The sequence below is a fragment of the Colias eurytheme genome, chromosome 10, assembly GCF_061535395.1.
Source record: "Colias eurytheme isolate Ceu_HAF_F1 chromosome 10, ilColEury1 Martin Lab GWU primary, whole genome shotgun sequence".
NCBI lineage: Eukaryota > Metazoa > Arthropoda > Insecta > Lepidoptera > Pieridae > Colias > Colias eurytheme.
The window spans coordinates 3,575,714-3,599,011 of NC_142989.1; the positions used below are offsets into that span (position 1 = coordinate 3,575,714).

The window sequence follows — 23,298 nt, forward strand, 5'->3', positions numbered from 1 at the left end:
CTTATTTTCTACAACTTAAATCCAGGTCTCTGCACTTGATGTGCTAAAAACAAAACGCTGAATATTGTAAGGTCAGAATACAGAAATAGGTCAGGGAGGCAGTGTAGGGCAGGTAATCATTGCAAGCGAGTTTGCATCAAGGCCGCTCGGAGGTCATGCGACAATCATATAAGGTGCATTATGTCAATCACTTCTAATATTCGAATTGCAATGTCCTCTAGACTCCTGTGTCTCGCTGGCCAATGTTATTGCGAGCGCATGATAAATGTATCGTGAACAAGTTATTGAGAGGCAATGATTGTAATAAATTTGTTGTATTTTTTTTAGTTAATTATTCAAAGGAGACCATTATTAGCACTCCGCGGAAAAAATATTTAATTATAGACGGCTTAAATAATTTTATTATAATCTAAGATTAAAAGAAATGAATTAACAAAGGTTTTAGTACTCTACTCGATTTTTATAATTCAGTCCTAGTTGTATTTCATAAAATATAATTTAAATAGATTTTTATTATTAAAGATTACTTAATTGCTAAAACGTAGCTGAACCGTGTCATTACTTAAACCTTTAACAAAGTATTCAGATTCCGTGACATGCCCTCCATTTACAGCAATTTTTTCACAATATTTTCAATATTTCAATAACAACCAACGATGAAAACACTGTTTAGTTTACATTGCGGAGTTTGTACGGAGAAAAGATTTATTTGCCATTGTAAGTACACAATGAATCAGTGGACAACATGAAAAGCCGCTCGTTCAGTAACAGTTGAGGAAGACTTAACTAAGATTGCTCTGTTTTGTAATACTACGATGCTCGATTCGCTCTGCGCTGTTTCCATGACAAATAAGTCTCGACTTTGCGAAGTTAAGAAGATAAACAATATTTACTTACATCTGGTTATAAGGCTTTGATACATTGTTGGGAAATTAATAGATAATACTGTTTGGAATGCTTATAAAATGTACAGCTAATCTCAAGCTATATACAATGTACTACATTGTTGCTATATAGGTATGACACGTATATTTGAAAACTGACATCAAGCTATTTGATTTTATTTGAAACAATTTTAAACAAACCCTTTATATTAGACGGTTTATAGAATAGATATTTTTATATTTTCCATATAGCATTACTCTTCATAATTAGGATACCTATAGTTGTATAAATGTATAGCTAAACCTCCTCAACCTTATCGCTCCAGGCTTGATTTCATACACGTTAACATGATTTAACAATATACAAACGTCAGCCCCATCGATAGTGACCCAAATAGTTTTGAGGTAGATAATACGTATCGACCTAGTTGATCCGCAAGCTATGTCGATGATACCGCTACTCTACTCTTCATACGTTGCTTGAAACCTTCCATATTTTATAAGAAACGCATACGATGCAAAACCAATTTTAAAATCGTAACTTTATGTTTGGCAGATCACGGTACATAATAGGAATGTAAATATGAATAATGGTAATAGGTAAGAATACTGTAATGACAAATTCTGCGAATTACTTTGACACCTAAAATCATATTATAGTGAACACCAACCCTTATCTTTAATTAAACTCAGGTAATGCTTTATAAATAGCTATATTCGGAAGGATGGACACAACAGCGTAATTTAAGTAAAAGCTTGTAAAAACGTATTCGATTCCCCTAAAGTATAAAATCTCCGTCGAGTTGACCCGGGTGTGGTGAAGTTGATTTCATAAAGGGCGTTCCCCTCTGTAGTGCGTAACGCGACGTAAGCCATGAGATACACGATATCTTTTGGAACTGTAGTTAGAAATATAAAGGAACAAAAGCAAGTAACTAGAATTAACTTGTGATTCAGTACCGTTTTATGGAACTGAATAATAAATTTGTAATATGGTAATATTGATTAATACCAGATACCTTATGCACGTAACGTATTTCATTTAATACGTTTTTCAGTAAGCAAGCGTTAATTATAAGATTTTTATAATCAATAATTATTTTATAACTTCGCATCATCATTATCATAAATACGTATGGAAAATGAACGCGAGGTCACGATTAAAACGCTCGCTGCTTATTTATTGTACTATGCAACCCTCACGACGTAACAATTACATAAAAATGGCGTTCACATCGGCCCGTCGCCGGCCGCGTTTCCTCTTCGATCGTGTAAACTTTCACGAAATCAAACAAAGAAATAGCGAAGCGGCTCATTTGCATCATTCCCACGCGGACAAAAGAATGGCCCAATCCGTTTGGCAACGAGTGATGTGTTGCTTCAAATTCTATAGCTGATGCGGGCATTGCGGGCACCGGCTGCTATGGGACGCTGCCGACGATTATTGTCAATCGTTGACCGTGATTTTACCTGGAAAAAGCTCAGAAAACTATCCACATTGCACTCATTTTAAATGACAATTACATGTTACTTAATTCCTCTATTAACATATTCAGGTACTTATGCTATTTTTGTTTAAAGACATCAATTTTTAACTACAGGATACACTTAAAGTTAAATTAACCTAAAACCAGTTTTCGCGTCAAATATCAAACATAAACAACGTTAATTTGCATATAATATGCAATAACGACGCAAACTGACAACTGATAAATAAGTGTCGTAATGAAGAAAACAATGTTAAAGTACTTTCTACTCGCGCGTGCGACGACTCACCTCCCTCCTTAGATGAGGTAGTGAGGTACTTATCGAGCTGCCCACGGAGAAAGCCTTTGACCTCACCCACAGGGCTCACCATAAATAGTATTTGTAGTTCTTTTGCACGCCACGAACGGTATTCACAAATTGGGCTTCAGATTTCTAGATAAGCTCCTTAATTTATAACGTGTCGAGATTCCATAGATTCAAAGTATACCAAAACTCGGGAAGGTCGCAACCGTAAATTACACAAGCCGAGCTATGCAAAACAAATTCCTAAGACCAAACGAACGGTCATTTAATGTACGCATATTGAAATAAGGAGAACAGGGTCGTTGAGTTACTAAATAAAATGCAACTTTAACCTTAAGTACGAGATGAAATATGTGCAGTTTTGTAATTCGGCGGATTAATAAAGTTAAACAGAATCAGAAAAGTATTGTCACATTATATGAGCAATGCGAGCGCAATTTACAATTAGAGTGGTAAACCGAAAGACGATAAAGAGTGGCAAGCCGAGGTCGCCGGATCCCGTTGAGACGGGTCGGGGTAACGGGCGGCTAATGAGAACGAAGCCGCTCAGCTATGCAGATGCCGATTGTGCACGGACCGAGTTAAACTATTCCAATCCAACGCGTGTACATTGCTACACACGTACGAACGTTTACACCCCGCTAGCTCGCTCGTGCTAACTGCAGTAGCAATGTATTCGACTTTCAATGAAAACAGTTTTGTGTACGCAGTCTGTTAGATGGGCATAGCGGAATTACTCTGCGTAACTGATATGTTTTACTTAATGTTATTTAAATATGAACATTGGACAAATTTCATTTAAATTATTGCACCTTCTGATATGTGTAAATACAAAACATATAGGTACATACCTAAATTGTTTAAGTGTAAAACGAGTTATTAAAACCTTAGTTTTTCAATTTCTCGCTGAGCTGATAAAGAAAACCTAATTACTGTTCTTAATTAGTTTTTTCAGATAAATTAGACTGTAACTTTTTTTATTGCTAATTGTTGATACACTTAACACAATTCGCGTATTATCAACATGGCTCTTTTTTATTTTCTGTGTTATGCTTCGCTGGTATTCTTTTTAAATGTATGTTAATTTCCCTGTATTCGAGAAATAGTATTTAGCTTTTGTACCTAGTTGTTTGTTGCTTTTAATTAACAAGTAGATATTATTCTCCACATCTATTTATTTTTTGCATTATAATTTATATCGGTCTCCATCTCCAGGACTATCTACTAATTACCTCTTCGGGAATAAAGGAATTAGCTTAATTTATTAAATTCAAAAAGCATACACCTATACAATATGTGGCCATAAGTAAGCAACGAAAAGCTGTATACAAAACCTTTATCTATTTCCATATTTTCATCCACATTCGCTTAAATGGTTAGCACGTTTTGTTTACAGCTAACTAACGGCATCTAAATAGACTTGTTTACACATAAAGCTAACAAATTACTAACGATATTATTCACACTGTCGCCACAATCAAGTCCCGACTCAGTGATAAATCACGGCCACTTGGATCCTGCGCCGGCGACGCGTTGTGCAATGTGACGGCTGGCTGCCATCGCCTTTCCATGCCGAACGAACATATTTTGTAAAACTATTTTACAAATACATATACATAATATATAGGTAGTTACACAAATTCATTTTTCTGCTATACAAACTGAATCATTATCCTTAAAGCTTATCGAAGGTGAGTAAGTACACATCGTTTTATGAAAGATAAAATGATTGTGCTCCTTACAATATGGAAAACCATGTTTGATACAAATCATAATATTATTAAGCTTATCTTAATATGACGAATGCAAAGATAGAGTACTATTTTACGCGTCAAACGTAATCTGGACTTCCTTGTTGAAATTCTATGATATACAATGAGTCACGCGTAATAAACATGAAAAAGACAATTAATAAAATGATCATCGCGGTTCAGTTGAATGTGAGCAAGCGCAGAGGATCGGCATGCAGGGAATGTTTCAGTGACTAATCGCAACTGTGGCTTGAAGTCTGAACGGGTACGACACCGTATTTTACGACCTACTTGACAGATTGCAAATTTGTCGCACACACCCAAAGATTTTGTGCTCACGTCTACTTCATTTGCAATGTTCGTGGCTACGCTTACATAGACATGAGAAGGGAGTATTTAGTTTTAGTAGATATATTAATGTACTAGCTGTGCCCCATGGTTTTACCCGCATTGCTCCGCTCCTGCCTCCTACTGGTCTTTTTGTGTTGATAATTAGCCTTGCTCGATAAATGGACTATCTAACAGTGAAATAATTTTTCAAATCGGACCCGCGGTTCCTGAGATAAGCGCGTACAATCAAACAAAAACAAACAAACTTTTACAGAAAAATGATAATAAATCTCTTGGTGATTAAAAAAAAACAAATGAATAAGACATGTTTTCATTCAGCATTTTATTGAATTATCAACTTGAATTAGAAGTAGCGTAGCTACTATTAAGTATTCTGTGTTAGATGTATATTTCAGTCGATACTTTCTTTAATGAGGAAGTTGCCTTAAATCAGATTGTAATTCTATTTTTAGATACCTTAATGAGATGAAGTTAATTATAGTTTTTAACAATTACTGAAACTTGTGTAGATTAGATAGGCCGATTTAAATACGGCCTTCAAGTTACCTATTCAGGCATAAGTATAGTTATGAACAACTATGACTAATGGTCAGTAAATGTTACATATTACAATTTGAAATATATCAGTACATACTTGTTGATATTAGTCCGTGTCTGTTCTTATTTCTACACATGCTGGTTTTACATTTATGTATTTAACCGGTGGTCAATAAATTTGATGAGACTTATAGCTAATTATTATAAATAATAGTGTCAGTGTTGATCTGATACATTTTTCATACAAAAAAACATTACAAAGTCAATGAAATAAAGGATGAATAGGTAAATATTGTTGAGCACTTACGTATTTTGCTTTTTTGCTGAATTATACCACACAATTACCATATATATTAATTAGCAATAGCTTTACTCTAATATGGAGTTACGCAATCGATCGCGCACGGAACAAATGATCTCCCGCATACGTCACCGTCTGGTGACGCAAACTTGAGCAATTTATATTGTAATGAACACGGTTATTCTCTATTATTTCGTAGATAATGAAAAACTTACATATACGCACCAATATTAAGTACGTACAAATTGGGAGGCGCGGATCCTTGCGTACTCTCTGAAATGATTATTCATAGAACGGTGATGCTTTTAAGTACTAATATATTACGTAGTTATAATCAGGCGTTAATTTCAATTCAAATTATATAATAAGCACGCACATTAGTTTAAATAAATCCAGATAAAGCCAATTTATAAAACATCAAACATGTAAGTACTATCTGCATACAAAAACAATACGATCAGAGTTCAAACTGAGCAATAAAATCAAAAACCAGATAATATTTTTGTTACAATCATCACCTTTGCCTTTTGAACTAACTGATCTATAATTTCATTGCTTTTCACGTCATCGAAAAATGTATACTAAATTCCTATTTTATAAAAAGTACGATTCTACTTTCTCATCGTTCGCACCGAATAGTTATGCACCAGCATTGAAATGAAAGTAACAATCGTTTATGAAACTCTCGGAAGGTAATCCAAACGGTTGGCCGTCGTTACACAACAAATACCACCGAATCTAGAAGAACTAGTTCGATATTCATTATTAACTTGTCCATTATTACTGGTTTTGTTCATAATTTAAAAGTCATTACATCACATCAAAATATTTCGCAATAAAATTCAGACAATTTTCACCTAGTCGTCTTCACCTAGTGACTATGTAATCTGTATTGAGAATACTATCTATTTACATTTTATGTCCTGATTAATGGCTGCTGTACACGGGTAGAGTAAACGGTAGAGTGAACTAGCATACTACTCTACCAGTTCTCAGTACTCTACCAGTTTTAGTAGAGTAACTAACCAAATTTTAGTAATCTGCTCTACCTGTATGTCTACATTAGTATAATAAGTAGGGTAGTAAGTACTCTACCACTGTAGGTACTCTACCATTTACTCTACCATTTAATCTACCCGTGTCAAGCAGCAATAAGATTTATAAAATCCATTATCATGATCGGGAACCCTTAAATGTTACGCTCAGTCACAAATATCTGAATACCCGAAGCGAAAGCGAAGCCTAAATAAACAATCTTCTTTCAGGAAAACCGCTTTATCAATCATAAGAAATATTTTTACGACACTTTATCAACTACACCATTTATTCCAAAGTAAATAGCTCAAAATGTTATGTGATGTATTAACTTTAAACTGTCATTAGCAAGGTCACGAGATACAAACAGAAGTGAAGAATTGGCGCGAATATGTATCGTACTAGATTTCCACCCGCGGCTTCGCCCGCGTTTTCAAATAAAAACCCGCATAGTTCCCGTACCTGTGGGATTTCCACGACAAAAAGTAGCATTAGTCCTATTTTGGGTCTTCAGCTACCTACATACCAAATTTCATTATAATCAGTTCAGTAGTTTTTACGTGAAAGAATAACAAACATCGATCCATCCCTCCATACTTACAAACTTTCGCGTTTATAATATATCAGTAGGATTAAATCCACATTCAATTAAGGAGGAGAAAATCCAGACAGTGCTAGTTAGTGTCATCGCAGTTGAATATGAAAATAGGAAGCGGTAGAACGTAGATTACCTGCGTATGAATAAATCGTACTTTCTCCATTTGTTCGCACTAACCGGGCCATGTGCTGCATATAACAATAGTAGGATTGCGTACATCAAGTTATGTACTGGCAACAGGAACATTATATTTACAAGCGATGTGTAACCATTACAATTTAATTATATAATTTTGTAAAAAAACCTCTCGATAAATAATTATGAATGATCTCAAATATTTTGACTAAATAAATACTGAAATGAAAGAAAGGGCTTTACATTATGATCATTTCCACGAATAACAATGATCGATATTGCTGAAGAGATACCTGTAAAAGTAAGAGATATTACTTATAAATCATATGATATTATGTATATTTAGTATTTACATAACTAAAAAAAATAATTATATTATTTAACATCTCTCAGATTACGTTGGCTGGTTCTTCTGAATAGGAGCGATCTTGCATTCGACGCCTTTTATAGGAAATTCGGAGATGTCGGAATCTTCCAGAAAACATAAGTCCATCTACCAGTCCATCTACCTGAAAGTAAAAAAAAAATTAATTAATTGTAAAAATTGACCATAAAGGACACAGATGACATGAACATCAAAAAAAATTGCGCTCTTATTACAATCTCACATCAATTCACGATGATGCGGCACTGTATGAGGAGCGTAATAGATTTGAGTCAAACGATAAACCAATAGCCACGGTAAGTGACCTCGTTACAGTTATGCTCGTAAAAATGTCATGCCCGTGTGTCCAAATTCCTCTAACTGATCCGGTTTTGTCATAAACAAAATGTATTTGGCGTACCGGAAAACAATTCTTGCGCGGACCTCGTGGTACTGCACAAATATTCTAACTGGTCTGTGGACAATGTTACTATTTCGATAGCAAATTTAATATTCATGTGGATTGGAGTGAGTAATAGTGGAGCGATTTATCTCTTTATATATCTATCTCTTTGGAATAAAACATATTTTACTGCCCAATTTATACCGTTCATCATAATTCCCTAGATCTATAACAATAAAAAAATATATATAATATTTTAGGCGGATGTTCTCATCTGCTCGTTTAATTTAAATAAATAATAATAATGCCATAATTATGACTACCAAAACTCTAGACTTAGATCTAGTAAGTACCAAATCCCGTTTATGCAATCATATAAATTATTCCACTTTCATTACACCCAGTATCACTGCATCTAAAAAAGGAGCGTAACAAGATAACCATTAGCAGCGAAGCAGTTAAATTATTTATACTTTATTTACCAAATAGTGTAGAAAAATTATTCAACTCTCAGTAAAACACGTTCTACGTACTATTAGTACGTACCTACATATTAAAGTGCATTTCTGAAAATTCGTACGTTCAAATACCCATTCGATATTTTACACCTGTCTCATTTAAGGCATACAGCTAGTTCGAGTTGTTTTGACATGCATAAAACTGATCTTAGGGCAGGTCACGCGACTGCCGGCATGCGACAACCGTTCCACTAAACGAACTTTCTATACTTAGTTTCTAACTACTAATTCAACCTATAGCTAGAAACATCTAGACCGTTTAAAATATGTAAACTATAATGAACAGTTCATACGATTATTGTAAATATAATATTGAATACTTACGTCTCTACAATCTACATATCCGCACAATTCAAAAGCATCTTTTGCCAGCTGTACTTCTTAAAACTCACATCAGTAAAAAACCGTGCCAGCAATGTCTTCGCCTCAAATCGGATACAAATTGAACAATGAGTGACGCGAGACCGAAAAGAAAATTAATTTAGGTATTGGTGTCGGTCAGTGAACCCATGATTGTGAAACATTAAGCGATTGCGCTCAGTATAGTTTGTGTAATCCAAGCACAATGCGCCACCAAATCAAATGGACCTCGAAAATATTCACCTATGCAGCCTTTCGTCACTTTCAAGGTAGAACAAACAGTGTATGCTAAAAGCCGCGACTTCGCCTGTATAGTTTCAATTTTACTCGAAAGCATTGTCGATTGCCCTCTGACCTGTTCGCGCATGCTTTACAAAAGCCATTACTTTGGCTTTGTTAGTAACTGTTACATGAAGTTCTAAAAGAAAAAATAAATTGGAAAAAATAAACAAACACAAAGACGAATAAACAAGAAATAGAACAATGAAAAGTTTAAAAAATAAACGACTCTCATTGATAATTATTTATGAAAAGTTTAATCTTATTACACTTATTGTCTAGTGACAATATGAAAACAATTACAAGAATCAACGAGCAGAGAGACACTTACAGTCGCATCGGTAATTGGAAGATGAGATCTGAACGTAGCCCGAGGCGGCATGAATGAAAGCCGCACGATGCCATCGTACTTAAAACGAAACATGCCATATAAGTCATTATCAACGTACACATAAGATAAGGCCACCTCTACATTGCGCACTGTGTGCACATTGCCCAAGTGTTTCACGCTTTAGCTGCGCAATGTATCACGTATGGGGAATATCGTTGCCGACAACAAACAACATCACCAGCCTTTAAGGATATCGACATCCGGCGAACGAGTTTTTCCAGTCCGTATCATCGCAATATCACGGTTATTATTGAAACGCGCGCGCGCCGCGGTCGCGACAGCCAAGTGAAATATTTATCGTTGATTTGCCAAAAGAATAATAAATTTATCTACCAAACAGCATCCGGAAACCTTTGGTATCGAATAGATTCCGATAATCTTGTTGGCGCGTGTTTCAAATGATTTAAGCTGAAAGGCTTAACAAGATGTGACAAATTATATCTATATAATTTACATAAACATTTTAAAGTTATCGTATGGTTTAGTTTGTTGCAACATAAATTGATACGGTGGCATATTTGGTATAATAATATCAATAATTTATCTATTTAATGATGTAGTAAGTAAAATATTAATGCGGAAGAAGCCAGCTTCTTGGTATGCTACAAAGCAATGTAAACTACGACTTTTAAACGTCATAACGGTATCGGAACAAAAAATGTATGTTGCACAATGAACTTCATCTTTAAACAAAGGGAAATCGAGTAGCTCATCTAAGTTATAATTTAAATAATGGAAAGAGTATATGGACTGATGTGATATTAAATTTTGTAGGGTATCTATTCAAACAATTTCAAATATGAAGATATATGTATATGTAATTCGACTTTACATACTGATTACTGAAGTTCCTTCATAAAAACTATTACCTACACAGAATGAAGAACAATTTTTCAGCCTATTACATTTATAAGATACGATCTACTTATACACGATTAAGGAGTCTGCACAATTCTGAATAACAAACAGCCACAAACTTAATTCTAGGATGTTAGAAAGTCACCAAAAAACATGATTTCATATGACCGCCTCGCAAGTACGGTCGTGGGCAGTGCTTTTGTAATGTACAACCAGTTGAAGGAACGATTTGGTAACTCGGTACGTGACGGACTTTCGCGACACGCTTTCGTTTCATCTCAAAATATATCGGTAAACAATTGTTGTCATCTACCTTAAGGTGAAGTGAAGGTAGTGAGGTCGCAGTGGACTTTTTGAATATTTTTCATGTGAAAGCATGGGGATAGATCATTTTAATCGCGTTAAATGTTTTATTTGAAGTTAATAAAAAATAATGTTCAAATAAAATCAAGATAATATGTGAGTTAATAATAATGATGAAAAGCCAGTTGTAATGCGATTCTCATTTAAATTACTCTACCCGTACGTACTTACATAATTACTCTCTACATATTATTTATTTCTAATCAATAAAAGATAGAAATGTATAAGTACTTTTCAATTATAAGTCAAATAAAAATTTGCATTAGTAGGTAATAGTTTTTCTGTAATATTCGACACGAAATTAAAATATCAAGTCCTTTCTTGTGCTTTTTTTGTACTTACTGTACGAACTTTTTAAACAACGATTTATATTTAAAGTATTATTTTATCCTAATTAATTTTAATATTAATAATGTATATGATAAATAGAAACATCTTAAGAAGCTCCAAGTATGTCAATAATAACATGTTGTTTTTAGAAAATTGGAAAGTATAAATAACGTAGCGCCACAACGCGACGTAGCGTCGTAGGGCTGTGACGTCATCGAGCATTGGTCAACGCCTACGAACGCTACGCGATCGCGTGGGATCTATTTATAGCGTAATCTAATAATACAATTTAGAGAGTATTAGAACAATGACAATTATGTATTTGAATAAATAACGCCGTACTTTCTTTACAGCGTTTGATTTACACGTTTATTTTATGAGTGCATATTATGTAGGTATCAACGTTTTTGTCGCGCCATTTAAGTAACCAAAATAAAAAAGGAGTGTCATAGTAAAATTAAAATGTATTTTTATATAAACAAGAATCCGAAAATAAAATTTCATCACGAAACTAATAGCATAAAATGTGACAGGCGAAAAACAATTACATACAATGCAGATTGCAATAAATGCGCAAAACGCAGTTAACTTTTGTGAAAAAAATCCACAACAAGCACTCTGAACAAAATCGACGGACTCAATAAAGCATAAAATGTTTTTTCTCGAAAGCGTTTTTATTTATGACCACAAAAAGTAATAAAGTAGCGAGCAAGTGCGCGCTTTATTAAAGTCGGCCGTATGCCACGGCATACATTCCTACAGAACCTGTCTGTGCGAGTGAAATCAAACGCTGATATGTAAAGGGGAGGTTGTCCTGTTAGTATTGTCTCACGAATTATAAACATTTTAACTCGACCGGATAATACTCGTTTGAATGTAAAAATCGCGCTGGACGGTACATAGTGGGCGCGATCTATGTAAATGCCTACACGCCCGATGCGCTTTCGAGATATTATCAAAGATGATGTAAACCTCACTGAGGATAGAAACGACATTCATTAGCCTCCTTACTTTTCTGATAATTACGTCTTGTGCGAGTACTCTTGTCGCGAAATGAATACAAAGCAGATATGCTATAATTTATGTCCAATTTGAGCTTATATTAAAGAATTTAAAGAAAAAATAACAAGTTTATTTTTAAACATGAACGTTGAATTCAAATTAACAACGACAGGGACATTTTTTCCTGTGATAAAGGCAGGCGCATCCTGCAGTTGTTACGAGTTTCAATTGTCTTGTATCGAAAGGTTATCGTAAGTTGTTTATACTCTTCAATCCGTTTTTTACATTTACTAATACAAACAATACATATTAATTCGAATTAAAATGTAAAATGAGCTTAAGTTTCAATTTTGTTAGCGCGTATCCTTGACCTATATATTTTTGAGAGCATCATTATCATAATTACAAAATTACATCTAATTATTATTTAATTCTAAATATTATACTATTAAGCCTCTCTTTTCATTGTCATAGCTGTAAAAACTTTCGGATGTATAAACTATAAAGTAGTGTAATGGCGAATCTGTTTAATTTCACTAAACTATGCATTTCGATGTCAGTGACTAACGATTACACTCCACTTTACAAATACACCAGCCAGTAATATACGAGTAGCAAAGCATATAAGCTTACAAATGTATTCATAAAGATGTCCATCGCGAAATAAAACAAGAGATTTATTCTGCGAGTCCTCTAACCGTTCTTTCTCACGTACGTGCTTGTTATTTAAACGCAATTTATAAAAGTTAAATTAATCGCAAATTCTTTAATACATATTATTTGTCTCGGGGTCATTGAACGAGCGAGAATGCGTAATTACTGTGATGCTAACAATAGATGATATTTATTATATAAAGTATCTTTCAATTTTATGAATCTAATTTGAGACCACATAAACATAGTCCTACCCTTTATAAGAAAAATTCAGCGTGGGATTGACCTTACTATTTTACGTGAAATATACCTACGTCAGTCTAATATTATATAGTGATTATAAGTTAAACTATATTATATCTTTTATTAAATAAAGAAAAAAAATTACATACATGTAGTATCTAATAAATCTTTATTCAAGTGACATTTTATACTTCGATGTCAAACACTCGAAGAGCGACCTTATTTTATGAGAGTCTGTGCCGCCTCTATCATGCGAACTGAAATGCAGTCACTTTAATTAAAACATTGCTAGTCTTTTACACATTTTTATTTATTAAAAAACACCAGCATCATTCCGTACAATAGAAACACAACAAATGAAATCTTACTCAAGTTTAGCGACATTGTTTTGTGTTTTTGTTAACAATATATTCGTTTTAAAACACAAAAGAATAAGAGTTGCAGATGTATGGCTGACAAAATCGGCAAATTTTGTATCATATAATATAGCCGTACCTAATCATGTGTTGCAATAAAATTCGTCACTAACAAGCCGCCCGCGCCGCGGCCGCTCAGTTCACAGAACGACGAAAGAAGCTTAGCGAAGCAGTGATCAACCAACCGCGTGCGATTGTGCGACAAACAAACAGTTTACACTATTAGATTTATTGCCTTTAAAAACTTAATGATAAGGCTTGAACCAACCGCCACTCGGAAACCGATACTCGGCGGCCATATATAAAATTAACATAAAACCTGTTAATACAACTATATAAATCTTAAACGGATTAATTGATTGCTAATAGTGTTTGCCTTTATGACATCTTTATTGAAAACTAAATTACACCTTGCGGTTACGCGGTGTTAATATTATTTGTTTTGCTAGTTTCCCGTATTTTATCGACTAAAGGAACTTTAATTTCAGAAATCGCAACGAGTGGGTAATGTTGACAAGCGATGACACGCCCTTGTTCGGTCGGCAGCGGCGAGTATTTAATATTAAAATAATAAATACACGTTCACCAAATTTGGTGTGATGCGATTCACTTAACGTCACCCTTGGACCGTTCATCTCGGAACCGGTTTTGTGTCGAAATAAGAACATTACAGAGGAGTATGATCGCGTATTTCGAGTCATAATCAAAGTAAAGCCGAAGCGATGTAACTGTGAAGCAGGCATTTGTCGAGCTTGCCGTGTCAATAAACTTGATTCGAAAGTAGAAGACGCTCCGACTTACATAAGCAAGTAACAATGTAAGCCACGCCGCGGCGTACGTAAAGATTCGTTAAATAATACAGACGCGCACCTTTGTTCTTAAATATTATTTATTTCGAAATTTGTTTATTGCTACTTTTACGTAATCATTTATAGCAATGATTTTTGTAAAAAGTTTACATACGTAACGATTTACGCAATTGATTAAGTAGTAGAGGACCCAAATTAAAAATGTAATTTAAGGTGATGAATTAATTTTTCTAACATTTACGGCCCTTTTTAAACCTTCGTAATTTTTATATTATTAAAGTTGTCGTGATGAAAATTCTTGACAAGAAAGTTCAATAGTAACACAATACGTCTACCGTTTTAGAAACATGATTCCATGATATTTTCTCGATAGAAAAAAAATACAAAGTTGTCATTGTTATTTTTTTTTAATCTCTGGCATCTTCAAAATAACAAACGTAAAGTTACGACTTTTTGGATATTAACTATAAAATATACAACCTATACGTCTACCGATTTAGAATTTTGAAATATGCGATGGTTTTGAAATAAACAAGAAATACTTGAAATTAGCGCACGACCAGCCAATATAGCGAGAGCCGCCCTGTACCTTCCTACCCCGATCGCTGCACGAGTCATTCCCGCTACGGCCGTCACACGGGGAACTTGTGTCGCTCGCGCAATCGTAACAAAGGGTGACAACACGATAAGACAAAATGAGACAAATGGGGACAATAAAGAAAATAAGAAGAAGAAACATAAAGGTTGGAGGAAAAAGAATGCTTACAATTGGAACAAATTAATGAAGTAAGTTGGTTTTATTTTAAATTTGATGATAATTGTATTATAGACGATGTTTGATATGTACCCCTGTTTTAAGTACATAACGAATGTGTAAGATTTTTTCGTTTATAGCATAGATAATCTTTTCAGAAATCCGGAATCCAGAAGGAAAATAAACCCACTGATTGTTCACAATGTGAACCCACTCCTTCGTAAGTACCTTTATTCAGTCAAAAATGTATATTATCAACGCTCTACTTTTTTTTATCGCATGATTCCATTTTTAGCAAAAAGCAACAAAGTGCAAAGAAATAAAAAATCATGGTGAACTTAGTGGAAGTATGGTGGATGTAATATGGAACAGGAGCTCATTGGAGTAGTATTATGTTTAAAAAAAAAAAGCGAAAAAATTTCAAGAATTACATTTTTTAGTAGGTGGTAGATAAGTATGTTGTATAAAGAATTTGATGTTGATATTTATTTCATTTATACTTACTACACCTGTGCGGGAAATTGCTTAGTACTAAAACAGGTTTATATTCATATTTACATAGTAATGTGAGTTTTCATTTCGAAAAATTTTGTGTAAGTATATTAAATTGAGTTCCTGGGTGATCTGGAAACACAATTGGGCCCGGAAGATGGCGCTGCAGTCACTCCTCCTAATCACATGAACCGATTTGGATGAATATTTGTGTGCACATTTCATTTTTGTGGGATGATTGGTTGATTCGTTTTCACATTAGCTAATATTATGTATTTTTGTTGTAAACTTAATGTTTATAATACATTATTATTGGTATAAATAAGCCAGTGTTCGTCTCACATTGCTGTACCTGCCTACCTACCCTACCAGGGCCTAACTTTGTTCTGGCTATTTTATTTTGATTATTTGTAATGAATAATTACAATTATAATAGAGTGCAAAAAATAAATACATGCGTCAATATATTTTGTTTTTTTTAAACAATTTTTTTATTTAAAAAAATATCATTCCGACCGCGGCTTTGCCCGCGTGGAATTAGGTTATATCGTGAATCTTGTTTTATCCCACAGAAGTGTTCAGTTCGGATAAAAAGTATCCTATGTGTAAATCCAGGCAATTAGCTATATATTTTTATCAAAATTGGTAATGTAGTCTTGACGTGATTAAGTAACAACTAACAAAAAAATATACAAATTAACATCCAAAGTTTCGCATCAGTTTTACTGTATTAGTGATATCTTCCACTCTTGACTTTGACTGAGAAGAATTAGGGTTTATAACTTCTTTCAGAAATAGTACCTTTCATTTCTGGGCATGATATTATTACATCAGTAATATCTACGTCAGCATCAAATTCTATCTAAATCAATTCAGTAGTCCGCGTTATTGAGTACCATTTCATTATTTCAGAGTAACAATATTTTTTGTTATTTTAAAGATTATTTATAACCTGTATTATTTTGTAATAAAGTAAACATTACGAAATAATAATAATTATTAATAATGTCTAAGTAGTTGTTAAAAAGAAGATTATTTGTTTATAAGCAAGAAAATAAAACCAATAAATCAACAATTAAATAAATGTATTACAATATTATAACTGTATGACGACTCCATACATGTTTGTCCCGAGTCGGCCAGCGGCAGCGCGTCGAGTTTGCAAGAATGACTTCGCGCACACCCGCGTTCGCGATAGCGAACTATTAGACTCCGCCCGCCAAGCAGTGGATTTTTTTTTGTGTATCGTCTTAATGTAAACAATTAGGGCAAAAATTACGAAATACAAAAATATCAATTTTAAGCGAATGCTTATTTCACTTGAAATTGATTTCATTTTTATGTTATTTAGTAATAGTTATTTATATTGTGCCTTCATTTCGTATCTGCGAAGTCTCGCGCCATACGCTCGTTCGAATCGGCCACGGATCTTGCCGTCAATCCAGTTATTTGCAAAACCGCTATTTATAGCAATCCCATAAGCAAGTAGCATTAGACACACTTAGTTCAATTTAATGTACAACCTGCTGACTGTCATTATTGGCCGCCTTTATATTTATTACGATTTAGTCATAGTATAAAATTATTTAAAATGATTTTGTATTTCAGACGTACCTGTTTTACAGGTCATGATTGTTTTTTTCAATAAGGTGAAAATTAACATCATGTTCTAAGATAGGTAGTTATCATATTTCCATATAAATATCGATAATTTTACTTTTAAGTTAATCCCAGGGGTCTTCTGACGAAACTTTTGATATGGTTGACTTAAAACCAATCCGTTCTAAACAATGTTTAAAAATAAAAAGACAGTTTTTTTTTAAGTTCCTTTAACTTGTCCAAATATTTTTGTCATTTATTGAAAAAAAAGTTTGCATGCAATTTTATTATAAATAAACGCTGACAATATTACAAAATACTCAGATGTATTTTGTTAACAATACCATTTATTGGGTCCATGACAATACATACAATTAGTGGGACATCATTATATTGTGATATGAACTATAAATAAATTAACTCGCGTCCTTGAAAAAATATTCACGAATATGAAATGATAAGAACGACATAATTGTATTGCAAATATCGCTTATTTATGTGATTTCTATTGTCATGTACCTACTTTTTGTAAAATAACTCTACAAGATTGTTGTTTACTCAGGAAGAGTTTATCAACGCATCTTAGCTTTTATCACCTGACGTGTATTCGTCTATAGAGCAATATTAAATATTATGTGCAAGTTATTTTTTATACAGAAAAGTTACGTTCAGCTTTTGCCACACTGAGTTTTGATATTTTCAACCAACATAACAAAAATCAATGCGTTGAGAAATAAAATCTATGAAACATGTTATTGTTATAACTTATAAATATACTTAGCCAATCTTTGATCCAAAACCATTTCAAATACTTATTTTTCATAAAGCAAAAAATAGAAAACCTACAATCAGGAAATAGGAATTACTAAAATAAAATGTTCTTGTATTGTTATCTAATAATAAACATAATTTAATTTGCATGGCCAGTATCCAATAGATAATATACATTCCCCTATCGATTGCTGTTACAATTCGGTTGATGACTACGAGCTTATCGATTCCAAGAATACTCAAACGGGTCATATCAATGGACAATGACGTACCGTATTACTAAATTTCAATATTAAACCCTAATGGGAAAAGGAAAAAGGACTCAGTAGGTACCTACCTATATTCAAATACACGATTTATTAAAAGTATGTACCTACTTACAGTACATTACATTATGATCAGTTTTTAAATGCCTATCAAATAATAAGTGTAATAAATTCGATTACACATTTGAAGATAGACACGATAATGGTTTTAATAAAAACTGAAAGTTTGATACGAAATAATTTTTTACTAAAAAGTAAAAAATAATATTATCACTGTTTTGGTGCAATACATTCAAGCCACGCATTCAAATAGATCTAGTAAGTATCAAAACTAGGTATTTAATAACGTAGAAATAATAAATTCAGGAACTAAAGACAGTTCAACTTGTTTACGATTGTAAACCATAGGTACTTAACAGGCCACTAAACCCTAATTGTGTCACCATTTATTTATATAACTTCAAGATTCGTATTGTATAACGAATTTTCTATTGCATTCATTATTATGAAACTAGGTACCTACACCAAATGTCGATGTATTTTTTTTTAAATATAGCGAATTTTAAAAAGCACTATATTTTATTATTATTCCAAAAAAGTAGTTTTACAAAAGATTCTAAGTCTCTAAGAACATAATTGTCACCAAATTCGAAATCCTTATAGGTACCTACATAATATTATGTTCCAATAAAACTTGTAGGTACATATTTGATTTAATAAGGTTAAAGTTTAAATTAGTAGTCAATATTCTTAATATTAAACGAATCGTATTAAATATTTGTAATGGTACAATAAAATACAAATATAAAATCGTGTGAAATTCTTCTACTAGTGCGTCGATGTTGACGCAATGAAGGTGTACTTCTCCGTATAGTTTCCGTCGCTGAAGGCTTTTGCTTGTGACCACGAACTGTATTCCATTTGTTAATGCATCAAGGAAAATATTGTTTGAAGCATTTAAATATTTTACTTACTTAATTATAATACAAACACATTTATTTATAGAGGTATTCTGAATTTGAATTTTATAAATACTTACTGTAATATTGAAAAGTAATAAGATCTAGTCTTATTAATTTACGAACTAACATGCACATTCGTGAAAATCGATTCTAAAATCCTTAAAACATGAGCTATCTTCTTTTGAAAATCACAATTACAATAAGTCTAGCAATATACTCATAAACAAAAAATAATGAGTTCAATAGACCTTTTTCGTTTCAATACAATGTACAAAACAATTTTAAATTCATGGACTTATATGTAAAATACAATAATATGTTCTAAAATTAATTCCTCAAGTCTGGGTTAATATTTAGACAAAGGCTGAGTAAGATTGTAGTAGTCTCCGATCGAGTCGAATACTTTACCGTGAGTTTATTAATTAAGGCGGCCGACCTTGCGGGCGGCACTTGTAAGGAGGTCGGGCGCGAGCGAGCGAGAAGGCACTCGCTCCACGAACATCATCTCTAAAACATTTCTAGACTATACAGCTTTGTACTGTTTACATTGAGTGCGTGATATCAAGTTTGATGACTGATTTAAAGCAATAATCGACGTGGAATCAAAACAAGTTTAGCGTGAAGTGCCTTTGAGGACACGCACACACGCTACTCGTGTGTACACACGCAACGACACCTCACCGCCACCCGCGCTTTTTTATGACCATCCGTTATCTTCTATTGTTCTCAATTTCCGACCATATGTGTAATCCTTGTTTTAAGATTTTCCCTCTTTAAACCGCTATTACATGTAACTATACCAACTTTACTATACCTACCTAACCTTCCCATCGCCCGATTGATCCAAATTGATAACTGCTATCTATAAATCAATACAATATGATAACTTATGTAAATAAATGCAACTAATAAAGCTGTTTTATTAGGCATTCAATTATATGGATGACAGGTACAAAATAGAAACACTATTTTTGTACGTGTTAATCGTAGTTATTATTTATGCAAATGAGACATTAAAAATTTTGACAACACCAATCATAGCAAAACTAATCAACGAAAAGCTTTTAAAGTTATTCGAGCGAGCAATTATGGACACTAAGAGGCGAATACAGTAAGGTGGTACACAATAGCGTATCATACTAACACAAACACACGACGAGTAGCGGAGAGAACAATCACAGGAGGCGATCCAGGAGATCACTCGAAACCGCACCTTAAGCTCGTTACAATAAACAAACAGGGACAGACGCGGTTGGAATCCTGTCAAACAGGCGAGTTCGACCGTTGACTTATTATCGGTAAAGCATTTCTGTCACTGACAACACAAACTCGAAATAACCTTAATTCTCAACAAATAGAGTCGAAATTGGCGTGCAAAATGGCATTAAACAGGTAAGACACGAGCGTCGCTTACTGCTCACGCACACAGACGCGGCTCAGCGTTGCCATAAATAAAAGATTCCTATAGAAACAATTGTTGCGTGGAGGCAAAGTGAGGCCTCAGTGAATGTAAATAGTCGGCTAATCGCCGTCAGCCGATCGCGAAAGTAGGTGACCGCCCGTGATTGACGCTCTTGCAAAACTCCGTTCGATGACATTTAGACTAGATGGCCAATGCGCTTAACACTTGCCAATTATGAAATCATTTTGCCTTTTTCAATCTACATTGTTTTGAAATAGAGGTTTGTTTGGAATGAACTTATTGAGAGCTATTTCATTATTTGAATATTTACACGGACTGAATTCGATAAATTAATCGATGTGATCAACAGACATAATTATTAATTAAGGAATATGTAATAAATAAGAATAAAATAAATGTATTCATAAGAGTTTAACAGTTTTATATGTTTGTTTTGTTAATCAAAGCTCTACAGAATCCCTGTTCCGAGATAACGCCGCTCTACTTAACCTCAACACACTCATACCTAAACACGAAACAATACGGCACCGTCAAACTGTACCGAAACTCAAACGTATAGAATAATCCGCTCTAAGAGTCAAGTAATAAGGCGTACAAAATGCTAACTAATATCATATTGAGCCGTAGTAAGTGACTACGTTCACCCACCCACACAGGCGCGCGTCCCGACACTCACACATCGACAGCTACTGCGATAGTGACGTGAATGTGTGGGAATGCTAGAGAAATTCATACGCTATGTTCATTTCGTCCGACGTCACACGTAATAGCCACATTTGCCGTGGTACAATTAAAAATAAATTGTATTGTCATCGGTGTTATTTTTAGAGATTATATTATGATTAAAATAAGGGGCAGGAGTCAACTCTACACTTGCACCGACCGACGTAGAGCAGGTGATAAAAATCGATTACTTAACAATCAGCATTGACCGATTGTTACGTGTAACATACATTGTATTTGTAATAAAAACTTGTCATTAAAATATAAACGACTTCAGCAAACTAGTAAGATGTGACTTAATATTTTTGATATCAATCAACTTATGCGAAGACGGTAATAGCTGCAGCAGTTAGAATATTTAATAATAATAAATACTATTTTATATTTAAAAAAAATTAGATATTTTTCTCATTATAACAGAGCGTCAGAAAAACCATTTTCATAGGTATAGTCTATTACATAGGTATATCCAAAATAATGAAAAACAAACTTATTCTACTTTCTAATAAAAATCTAAAATAAATGAAAATTAAGAATGAACATAAGAATTAACTCAGTATGATTCATTTAAAATGGAATAATTATATAGTTAAAGAAATAACGTTACCCGATTCTCTTCATACTCGTACAATAAAACCAACTACGAATTAACCATTAACCATTAAAATTATTTAAAAATATTTAAATTTAATCTCATATTTTGATGAACATGACTAATATTGTAATACTGTGACTAAGGTTATCGAACTTCGTCTATAAAACTGGAACCTCCGCCTTATTAAAAACCAACAAAAAAATAAATAATTTGGAAAATCCAAAAGTGCACGCCTCATAATTTTTTTTTAATAAATATTTATTAATTATTATTTTTGTTTATTTAATAACAATTAAACCACATCGAATCAGACCCTGAAAAATGAAAGGGTTCTATTCCTGAGCATACTCAAGCGTAAGAAAAAAAAAAAGACTCGATTAGTAAAGTATTTCGGTCGCTATCGTGTTAACAAGAAAAAGGATCCGCACATACAGACACACGGACGTCCAAGACAGAACTTTTTTAAACTGTTTTTTAACTAGTTTAAATAACAAAAATGACATCAAAAATATCATGAACGTTAAAAATAGTGTTTTTTCTTAATATGTGTGTGTATGTATTATCTTACAAGTGCAATGTATGATACATAAAGACATTTTAAGTTTGAAAAATCAGATGTTTTGCGCGAAGTGACAGTAGTACCCACCTCAACGCTTCGCTTATGAGGCGTGCAATAACTTCATATTGATACACCATATAAATTATAATAAAAATATAATTTTATTGCAAAGTGGTGCAAAAACTATAGATTCATTCATAAGTGCAATATAATAAACAACAATCTGTTGAAGCAACCGAAATTTTTAATTGAATAAAAAATATCTAACTATTACTATCGTTAACAATGTAACGTGCTATTAGTGATATTGATTGGAAACGGATACATACTAGAAATATTTTATATTATTCAGGCAAACAATTGAATCTCGGTCGTTGCCCCTGTTGATTGGGATTTTCGAACTCGAAATTATTGGTTATTTTAAAATGATACGATGACTTGATTGTTCGTGGTTATACTGAAAAGCATTGGCCTATACACTTTGGGTAAAAACATCGAAAGTCTGAATAAGGGCAAATTTCAATGAACAATTGTTTGGAATTATTTTCGATAGGCAAAACGAGATAATAGTATGTGTAGGTATGATAAATATAATATCGTTACATAATTTAATACCTAACGTTAATTAATAATTACATACTTAACATTTAATAAATTTTTCAGTAAGAAAAAATTATTCACTTTCTCTAATGCGTTAATTTAAAGTAGAATTCAGGATTCTACTGTATGATGTGATTATAAAAATGTAATGTGAATAATTCACATTACATTTTTATAAATG

General features: G+C 33.2%; 1 protein-coding gene across 1 annotated transcript in view; it reads left to right on the top strand.

Annotated features, from left to right (window-relative positions):
• LOC149905092 (uncharacterized) overlaps positions 1–16,084 on the top strand; it is a 58,280-nt gene extending 42,196 nt beyond the window's left edge. The window contains exons 2-4 of the mRNA XM_090106534.1: positions 14,926–15,159; positions 15,286–15,347; positions 15,423–16,084. Coding sequence (XP_089962660.1) covers positions 14,926–15,159; positions 15,286–15,347; positions 15,423–15,463 — 337 coding nt within the window. The 3' untranslated portion in view covers positions 15,464–16,084. The remainder of the gene's footprint in view (positions 1–14,925; positions 15,160–15,285; positions 15,348–15,422) is intronic.
• The last annotated feature ends 7,214 nt before the right edge of the window (positions 16,085–23,298 follow it).